This window comes from Blennius ocellaris (assembly GCF_963422515.1).
Source record: "Blennius ocellaris genome assembly, chromosome: 4".
Lineage (NCBI taxonomy): Eukaryota > Metazoa > Chordata > Actinopteri > Blenniiformes > Blenniidae > Blennius > Blennius ocellaris.
This window is the reverse complement of record NC_137653.1, coordinates 15,284,941-15,295,688: the sequence shown is the minus strand read 5'-3', so window position 1 is coordinate 15,295,688 and position 10,748 is coordinate 15,284,941. Positions and strand designations below refer to the sequence as shown.

Below are 10,748 nucleotides of genomic sequence, written 5' to 3'. Positions count from 1 at the left end.
AAAAAATTAACAATGAAAAAGAAGAGCTCGCTGCCCAGGCCATTAGGGAATAAGATGATTGATAATTTATAATGATTTTCTCGTGGTGCATCAGTCCCATATGGTCTAGCGGTTAGGATTCCTGGTTTTCACCCAGGCGGCCCGGGTTCGACTCCCGGTATGGGAACAACCTTTTTGACGACGTTTAAATGAATATTCACCTTTGATCATTTTGTATTGGAGATTTGTATTGGTGCTTACAATAAAGTTGATTAAAAAAAGATGGATTTATGTCAGATTTGGGGCCACTGGGTGTCGTCTGTGTCTTCCATTACAGATGATATTTCTGTTATTGATGACGTTTCTCCAATCATTTCAGGGTCAAATTGACAAGTCGACCTCGTGAATAATTAAATGTACAAAGTAGATTCTTCCAAACTAACTGATGATTTGTAGAAGCTATTAGATTAGAACACATTAATGACTACTCATGGTAATTATGAATATCATTGTTATTTGTTTGAGCTTACTGCATTATAAAAACAGAAATCCTACTTTGTAACCATTGTGTACTTAAATTTGTGAAAAATATCCTATACTCCTGTACTACAACTACTATTCCTAACTGAAGGTAAAAGGGCGGTATGAGTGTTGTGAGGCGCAATGTTGTGCTTTTTCTTTTTTGTTGTAGTTTCTCTACAGCCCGACAGGGGGCGGGTGAGGCTCCTCAACTACCCCACTTCCCACAGCCTTGTCGCCCCTCAGTAAGATTAACTGCCCACCCTGCTACAGACCTTTAATGTGCCTGTTGTTTCAGGATAGTAAAAGATAGCATTTAGAAACATGGTAACATGTAACAGCTGGTCGAACAAATTAAATTTAAATCTAATTTAATCTCATAACGTGTGAAGTTTTTTTGTTGTTTTTTTCTGTTATTATTTTTTCTGAAATGCTATGCAATTCATACGAACTCATTTAAAACAGTAAATGAAGACGGTATGGAGAAAGAAAACATGGTTATTATAATGAATTGAGTTGTCTGACAGGACTTGGTTAATTGTGAGGTTTTGTGAGAGGAGGGATTATTCAGTGCGGGGTCGGGTTTCATCTCCCGACTGCTTCAGTTCCGTTTGCTCATGTTTTGGTTCTGTGGAGATCTTCAATGTGCTGCTGAGACTTGCATTTATCTGATCCTTGATATCTTACTTAAACAAGTCCTGCTGCTGCTGCTGCTGTTGTTGTTTTTGGGAAGTTGAACGAGCCATATTTCTTTTTTCTTAATATTTCATATTTTCTGATCCTGACAACTCTTCAGATTGTCAACATGAGTATCCAGAGACAGGACATCATTGTACAGGCTTTCCTCTTGATCCACAGTAAGTAGTCTGGACTTTTACATTGTTTGACTTTGTGATATAAGTGAGTATCAAATGTCAATCCAGTATTTGAAAAAGACAACTCTAAATCTGCACTTGAAAAAAACAATAATGATTTTGATAATAAAAGAAATACACAGGTTTCCTTTAAAATGTTTTTTTCTTTGTTATTTCTTGCACTGCATGTTCTTTTAAAAGCTTTAATATATCAATCTGAAATATCGTAGAAAAAGTTTCTGTTGGTTTTCTGATGTCAAGGCAGACGTTTCTCAGTTGATCTTATTTTTCCACACATCAAAGCCAGACTCGGTAATCACTTCTTCCTGCGCAGACATTCTTGACAGATGAGTATTACAGACTCGTGACCCTATCACCCAAATTCAGCCAGTAAAATGAACACCAGGCATTTTTGTAAAGTTCAACAAATTTAACACTTTTGATGTGCTTTTGGTCAAACAGGTTGACTGATCTATTCTTTCTGCAGACAATACATCAACCTAACATGCATGCTGTGGCTCCCTGACAATGTCTGCTGAAGTAATTATCTTATTCACTCCTTCTTCTCTTTCAGTCCCTATGGCCTTCTTCTTGCCAGCAGGTATTCTCCTCTCCGCATCCTTACAGCTGTGATTCATATTTGTTGCATGTCTGTTGACTGAAAACTCTGTTTACCTGCAAAGTGTCCTGTCAGTCAGACAGCAGCAGCAGTGTGGTGGTGGCAGGCTACAACGTCAGCGCCCCGGCCGGCTCCAAAGTGGTGCTGCAGTGTGTGAGCGGCCGCATGGTGTGGACCAGGGACGCGGTGAGGGACAGACAGAGGGTGGTCCACTGGGACATGTACCGGGCCGAGCCGGACTACGCCATGGAAAGGGTGGTGGACATGTTCTCCACGGGAGACAAGAGGATCTACAACTCCTACAACCTGGGCAGGGTTGGCCTCAATCCAACAGCCTTCAAGGATGGAAACTTCTCTCTGGTCATCAAAGGTCACACAAACAGTCGTTGACTGTCGTGTTTTCTGAGCATTTAGATTAAATCACTGTGTCAGTGTGGCTCAGTTCTGCATTGCTTGCTTTTTAGGAAGGGCAACTGGCCAGCTGTTTTACACATTTATGGAAGTAACTTGAAGAATGTCATTAAAAAACATGAATGAGAAGAAAATTGTAAATTGTGAAATGGGCCAGCTTATACTTTTTTGGTGGTTGTTTTTCTGAGAAAACGTCTGCTGGTGAGCCGAACCACAGTCCTAATGTTTCTTTTCTGCTTCATTCCTGTTATTTCTCACAGATTTAAGTTATACAATATCGAATGAATTGGATGAACTTGTGTCAGTTGGACCGAGGGAGAATTACTGCCTCAGTGGAGGCGTTTGACTGGATTGTCTCAGAAGCCGGATGGCAAAATGTCCAAACTCTGATCTTGTCTTGCCGACTGTTCAGAGGACAGCCTTCAGTCTCATTTTGTGGCCTTTGCTGATTCACATTAAGTTAACTACCTTCATAAAAGTATACATTTTATGATGTGGGCAGGACTGGCCTTAATTTTAGGAGAACAGGATCACTTCATTCATAAAACATGTAGAAGCCCCGCTGTCAAAAGCTCCTTGGCGTTGACTCGTGTGCTTGTGGGTTCCTGACTACAACCACCATTTCAGAAGAAGCTGCTGCAACCCAGTCTATGTTCCCCTTCCCCGGAATGACAACATGCATTCTCTTTTTTTTTTAAATCTTTTTATCAAGAACAAAATATAAATCAATAGTTCTATGCACCACTGATTGGTTATTTAGCTCAAAACGGCCTTGAAAAGGTTACTCAATATAGTAAACATATTCTCACCCATCTGTCTTCAATACCACTCAAAGCAGCGTTGAACTGTTCTTGCTATTGATGAAAGAGCTTGTCATAGTGACACTATGCACTATATGATCACGCACACCAAAATTACAAATATGCAACCCTGTTGTGAAAGTGTACACATAAAAATAGGGACGTGTGTATGCTGTTATCATGGAATACTCTTTAATACTCCATATAGCAATCTGCATTTAGACAAAAAAAAATTTTTTATTAAAAAAAATAAAAAGCCCTGCAAATACTGTCAACATTAATTTTGTCCCAGCACAGAGATTAGTAGCTGTAACAATCATTCAACGATACATTTGAGTGAATATAGAGTTCTTTATTGGCAGAATAGTCAAAAATCAATGGAAGCCAAGCTCATGATCCAGAAAGAGCATAGATAGCATAAATTGCAGCTGCAGCACTAAAGCATGAAGATAATCTCCATCAATCTGTTTGTAGGCTTTATAAAATGTATGTTTTGCAAGAAAAATAAACCCTCAAAGTGCAGATATGTCAATATTCTACTGAAGCAATGTGAAGTATACATGATAAATAAAAGACGGTCTACGTTAGATCTGCCTGTACAATTTTTCTAACCATAATTTTTGTCTGATATACCCAGTTAGATATGTTGTGTCTCTGCTTGTGACCACAGATGTGACCAAGAACGACAGAGGTCTGTACTCGTGTAACCTCCACCACCTCTACTGCCACCTGTATGAGACAATCCGAGTTCAACTCAATGTCACCAAATCACGTAGGTATATGGCGATCGACCCGCTGACGATCACGACCCCACAGACCGCTTCAGTGCACTTCATTTGTCGCTGTCTCACCTTGAAGGCCGTAAAGAGCAGCGCTTCTGGGACGGACACAAAGCCGTGTATGTGGTGCTGCTCGGGAGCACCGTGGTGCTGCCGTGCGTCAACAGACGGACTGTTTGGACGGACTGGAGCGACCAGGAGGAGGACCAACAGGTTTGTGTCTGCCCACTCGTTTCCGCCCTGCATGTCAACCTGAGCTCAGATTTGATTGGGAAGTCAAGAAACTAGCTCCCGTTGGCTGAAAGATGTGTTTTCTTCCTGCCTCGGTCGGGTTCCAGGTGGTCCACTGGGACCGTCAGTCCCCCGGAATCCGCCATGACCGGGCCGATCGGCTGGTGGACCTGTACGCCTCAGGGGAGCAGCGGAGCTATGGATCTCTGTTCCTCAAGAGGAAAATGAACATCAGCAATCAAGCTTTCGCAGAGGGAGACTTCTCACTCACCATATCGCAGCTGCAGGTGCGTTTGTATGACCAACAAGTGCTTCTCATAACGACTGTTATGCTTAGGGAGCAAAACAAGCTTCCAATGTGCCTGAAGCTCAGTTGGGTCAACTTCCCGATCCAATGATAGCTGGTTCAGTCTCACTCTGTCCTTGTGGAGCAGTGCACAAGACATTAAATGGTTTGCATTGAGGTTGAGGACCTTGCATGGCCACCGTCATGTATGATATGCTGTGGTAATGAAAATGTGCTACTTAAGTGAAATCTATTCGCCACAAAGATCGCCTTCACTTTTATGTGTGCTTGTGCATTTTACATGAAAGGTTTTCAGTGATTTAACCCATAAAAGGCCAAATTTCATCATGTTGCTGAGATAATGAGGCTCGTAATCACAATAGAGTAGAATAAATTCTGTACTTTCTGGCTCGTAATGAAACTTTATTCATCCACAAAAAAAAAATACATTTTGATTTGCTCAACATCATTTGGTGTTTGAATAAAGCGACGCAAACAATTGTGTGTTGTTGACAGCCAACAGACCAGGGGATTTATTCCTGCCACCTCCACCACCACTACTGCGGTCTGCATGAGAGGAGAGTGTTTCAACTCACCGTGGAGCCGCCGCCGGTCCAGACCACTGCTGCAGCCAAGGCACTGCCCAGCGAAGACAAAGGTAACACGCACACACACACACACACACACACACACAAACACACACACACACACACACACACACACACACACACACACACACACACACACACACACACACACACACACACACACACACACACACACACACACACACACACACACACGCACAGACATCGGCAAGAGTGCTGATGTTTTATGACTTAGTGGAGTTTAATTACCAAGTGTGCTACAACCACCTCTTTCTCAATCTTTCACTCCATGAGACGTTTAGTATTTTGCATTGTCAGCACGTCTGAAGCCAGACCCCTACACCGCACACAGACACACACACCTACATCCACCCATACACCCTCGAAACACTGCAAGCCTGACCCCTCATCGCCCTTCACCTTCGAATTTCTACATCATGTTACAAGATAACGACCTTGTTTTGTTTTGAACTTTGTGTGTGGGCTTTGTTTATATCCCGGTCTGCTCTTTTCTCCATCTCCTTCTTGGTTTGTTCACATTTCCCAAAGCGTCGCTCTGCCTCTTTCAGTGTTGCTACATTCAAAAAATTGGGAGGAGAAAAATCCAGAGTAGGGGTGGGATGGGGTTGAGGAGACTGGCGTGGTGCCCTGCCAGCTGCCTGCCTGGAATTCTCTGAAAATAAGGCCATTTCTGGTGTATGTGTCTACTTTTCCAGTAGGTAACTGAAGCAAAGCTGATAATGGCAGATTTCTCAATGTGGGAAAATCATTGAGGAGGGGAAAAAAAAAAAAAAAACATTTGAAAAGAAAAATGCCTGTGACTTGGAGTCTTCGGAATGAACTCCAGCTCTGCCTACACAATTAATCCTCCACTCATGGAGCTGTAATAACACAGTAGGGTTACACTGGAGGAATCCAGCCGGTTAGAAGTGTGTCTTCTCCAAGATAGACGTCGAGTTCGTGCTCAAAACCTTCCGTTGCCCCGCAGCATTAAAATGTCTCGTTATCTGCTTTGCCCTCACTGACTGTCTGCCGCCCTGTTGACTTTGGCTCGCTGCTGACATTCTGCACAAGTTTCAATTTCTCTCCTCCCCACCTCCATCTTCCGTCCATCCTCTCTTTTTTTCCCATCCTTTGAAGGTTCCAAAGGCTCAGGTTTGTTTATTTTCATCATGTTCTGCTCTGTTTGTTTCTCTCTCTGTCTCTGTCTCTTTCTCTCTCTCTCTACGGACAAGGACAGGAAGTGCTCTTCAGCCACGTAGTGTCTCGCTCCCAAAAAGTATATCAAAGAAGCAAGCATGCATTTGTTAACCAGGAAGTTTGTGTTAGAAATGGTGAAATTTAATCTCAATGCCACTCAATTAAAAATAAAATGTCTAAACTGTATTTGTATCCACCATATCTGTTCATTTGTCTTTTAACAGGGACTGTGTTGTTGCTCTGAACCTGCTCCATTGTACTTTCACGAGCGCCACTTGTCATTCTCCCCGATAAAAAAAAAGAAAATCACAAAGCCAACTTTTGTCTGTTCCAATTTCAATACAGTTTCAGTCTTTTCACTGACCCTAGTCTTTCAGTTTATTACATCCGTGTGTGAAATGTACCAGCGATGTAAGCACAACGAGAATGTGTGCTCCGTGTGTTATTATCGCATTTATTGATGGTGAGGTCAATTTTGTTGCTTGGGAAACATGCAGTCGTGCAACAGGTTGATAATTCCTTTCAGATTGAATGTATAAAGTGAAATATGTGGATGGAATGAGAATGTTATGTATGAGGTTTTCATTATGGGTGAACCTGATGAACTTTAAAGCAAAATCCAACACTTAAAATCCATCTTTTCATCCATGAACAGGTAGAGGTTTATAAGATGCAGTATATAGCAATAACTGCATGTTGATGCAAGGATTTTGTCTACTCTGCTTTAGTATGAGCTGGAAGTGGGCATGGGCCAACTTCAGACCATCTGTTTATTAATTAAATATTCTAAGTTCGGATATATTCTGGAGGGATTTCCAAAGGCTGCTCTGTTGATGTTGTTAATCTGATTTTGAAAACACAGATTGGTACCTGTATTTATGCCCAAATGACTTGTTTGCTGCATTTTTGAGGATAGTGATGATCAATGTGGACAAATTAATGTATTGGAATTTTGGGACCAACAATGAGCATCTTTGTTTTATCTCTGTTTAGCTGTAAAAAAAAAAAAAAAAAAAAAAAAAAAGTTACAGAACACCCACAAGTTAATATCATGGAGACAGTCAAGAGATTTTTTTAATGGGGATAACAAACTTCACATGTATGGTTGCTTGTCATTTGCAAGTTATAGGTATAAAATATATTTTGTTTCTTCTGATTTGACCAAGTGGGAGCAAGTGTTGATTGATGTGGTCCAAGAAATGAACCTCCAAACATATATTGGTCTGTATTGACTTAAGGTGACCAACCGCAACACGGTTTGGGAATGTGGAGCATCACTGAAGTACAAGAACAAAGTATTTAAACTTTTGCGGTTTCCCACATCTGGTGGCCACAGAAATAAAATGTAAATATATGGGCTGCTTTTTTTTTTTTCTTTCTTTCTTGGACTGCGATTTAAAAAAAATAAAAATGAAGAAGGAGAAGAAGAAGAGGGCAAGGAGTTTGTTGATGAAGTAGGGAGGACAAGATGTAGGTCAGCCCTTCCCCTCCTTCTCAACACAGTTTTTCTCTCTGTACAGTTTGGGCTCCGCTGTGGGAGGATAGTTTCAACACAAACACACATGTTCACATGTTTGGGGAGAAAAAGGCTTGAAAGCTAAGTAAGAAAAAAAAAACAACCCCCAGAGGAACTGTGTTGTTCATGTTTTTTTGTGTGCGCCCAAGCAGCCATGCGTCAAGTCAAAGTTTGTCTTCTGGATGACCGGACATTATTTTTCCGAGCTTTGCGGAGTGAGGCAGGCCTCTGGAGGAGCACCGCACCGTCCCCTTCCTCTCCCTTGGCTCTCCTCCTCTGTTCCAGCTCTGCTCTGTCCTTCCTTCTCTCCTCCCGCTTTCATTGCTTTTCTGTGTTTTACTGCCAGGAAAAGTAAATCACAGCATGACACTCTGTCTGGATCTCATTTTGGCTCCAATATGTTGAGTCTGAGGTCCACAGCTGCTACTTGCCTTGCACTTTTTCTTTTTCTTTTTCTTTTTTCAAGAAGCTAAACAAAACCAGGCTTTCCTCTGTCGTCTGCTTCCCTCCACTCAGCAGAACTGCACACATCACCATCATCCAGACTTACTGATTATTTCCCATTTCTTAATTTAATTTACATTTTGCACAGTCAGAAAAGGTTGTTGCTTGTAAACAAGGTGTGAAGTATTTATAACAAAGAGTATCTCTGTAAACTTGTTACTTGTTTTTTTAGTTTGTTGTAGTATTGACTTGTTGTTGTAAAGACATGTTAAAAGTAAACTGTTCAGTGCTTGATAAATGCCTGGAATGATGTATTTTGGCTCCAAAACATTGTTAGATTATCAAAGATAAACAGGAAACTGCAGCTTTATGTGCTTTTAATTTAAAAAATGTTATCCCCCCCCATTTTTCAGCTCTTCAAAGCTATGAGGCATACCATGAGTAACATCTGTCCTGCGTTGGGGCCAATATTATTAGACATCTGCAAACCTGAGTGAAGCGCACTGTTTTTTGGTTGTGAGAGAAAAAATGTGGGAAACAGGAGGAATACAATGCTGACCACTAAACTTTTTCTGCCACTCAGACACGACTAAGGCTGAGTCACCGCGAGTCATCACTGTCCTCCTGCCCGACCAGAGACATCACTTTCTCCTGCCGCTGGGCTACGTCCTCACGTCCTTCCTGCTCCTGGCCTTCATCATCCTCATCATCATCCTTGTCACGCGACGACGTCGAACCAAAGGTCTGACTCGTGTTTGGAACGATACTTAAATATTGATGTATAGCAATCCGTTTAAGATGGTTGAAGTTGCTGTGAGCTTGTTGCACATTTCTTTAGCTCAAGGTGAAAGCAGTTGTGGAGCTGCTGTCCCGGGTGTTTTAAAGCCTTTGTTTACTGGTGGATTGCCTCTTTATTGTTGAACTGACCGACTCCTCCTGACAGCAACATGCAAGGTGTCACACTTTCAGTGAAGTGACATGAAGCTGTATTGACAGTAGCTGCAGGGCAGAGTGTGACGCTCACGTCACGCATGAACTTTCATTTTCGAGCAACATTTATTATGAGCAAATTGCTGCACTTGCTGTGCTTCACATTAATAATGTTGTTTCTATCATTGGTAGGATACAGAGGTGTGCGATGTGTTATCATGAACAAATGTGAAGTTTTTCTTCTGGAAGTTATGGGCCATTGGCTTTTACTGCCTTACCTGCTACACTGCTGGTTTTAAATTATACCACAGCCTATTTTATGGTTTTTGATATTTAAATGGTCTCTGTTACATTCTTGACCTTGTGTTGAGACCTGGGTTTGAATCCCAACAGGATGCAGTGTAGGACTCCGTCCAGACAATGGTGCAACTTTTAATAACTCAATACAGTGATGACTCCTGTATGATGGAGCAGCCGAATAGACAATTCTTTGAGATTTATAGCCAAATTGTTTCATTTAGAAAACATTATTTTACTGCCTATTAATCATTTGCCATGATTTCTTTTAAAAATGACAAGAATGAAGACATGCTGGGAAATAGTAGTATTGCATCGCTATTCAACACATTTTTATATATGGAACTAATAACTGTAGTCAAAGTCCTGATCTTGAAGAAACTCCTTGATTCACTTCTCATTAAAAAAAAAAAAAAAAAAAAAAAATATATATATATATTTTTTTTAATATTATATCTTCTTTTTTCTTTTCAGAATTCTATCCTCAAACCTCCATGAGGTGAGTACCGGTAACACACAAGCACACACACAGAGACTAATGTCCTAAACACAGAGCCTGATGTGTCCGTCTCACTTTGACAGGTCCAGCCGAAGTCCCAGCAGCTCAGACGAGTTTGAGATGGACGTCGCCGAGGTGACCGCGTGCAGTCAGGAGGAGGAGAGAAGATTTGGTGAGTCAGAGTGCAAAACAAATGATGCTTCCAGATGGGTGTGTATACGCCGATTTTCTCCTGTGTTTAGACTACAAGAATAATCTGCTGAAGGAGAAGGCCCACGTGAACACTCAGCCTAAAGTCATTGACCTCGACAGAGGTATGCACATAACATGCAAATTTAGCTGCTGTGAATTACCTATCTTCCATTTTTTTTTTTTTGTTCTTTAATCTTCATTATTTGTGTCTCTCACAGAGATGCGGAAGTTTTCAAAGTGAGAAAATGAGAACGCAGTGAAATTGGAGACACTGGCTGGTCCAGCGGCTGCTCCAAACCAAGCGCCTAATTCTTGGCCTTCGGTCCCAGAAGGATGAAAGACGCACAGACTAAAAAAGATCAGATTTACTAAATCATTTGTGTGAAATGTAGGAGGGAAAAAAAAAAAAGTTAAAACGGCTCACATCCAGTCTCGTGTTTTCAAATTGTCAGTGGATAAACTCACAAGTCTTTTACTTCTGGCTGGAGGACCACCCAGCATGGTGCAATGGCGCCCCCCGGAGGACGATCCACACCTCAACATGTATATAAAGGAGAAACGAGCTCAGAGGATGAACTGAATTG

General features: G+C 41.5%; 1 protein-coding gene across 1 annotated transcript; it reads left to right on the top strand.

Moving 5' to 3' along the window:
• Positions 1-1,124: 1,124 nt before the first annotated feature.
• On the top strand, positions 1,125-10,580 carry LOC308129164 (matrix remodeling-associated protein 8-like). The gene is made up of 12 exons (XM_080494969.1): positions 1,125-1,355; positions 1,927-1,953; positions 2,036-2,341; positions 3,853-3,954; positions 4,041-4,174; positions 4,300-4,479; positions 4,995-5,136; positions 8,830-8,988; positions 9,948-9,972; positions 10,056-10,144; positions 10,215-10,286; positions 10,383-10,580. The coding sequence occupies exons 1-12, from the start codon at positions 1,304-1,306 to the stop codon at positions 10,403-10,405; spliced, it is 1,311 nt and encodes a 436-aa protein (XP_080351095.1). The 5' UTR covers positions 1,125-1,303; the 3' UTR covers positions 10,406-10,580.
• Positions 10,581-10,748: the final 168 nt, after the last annotated feature.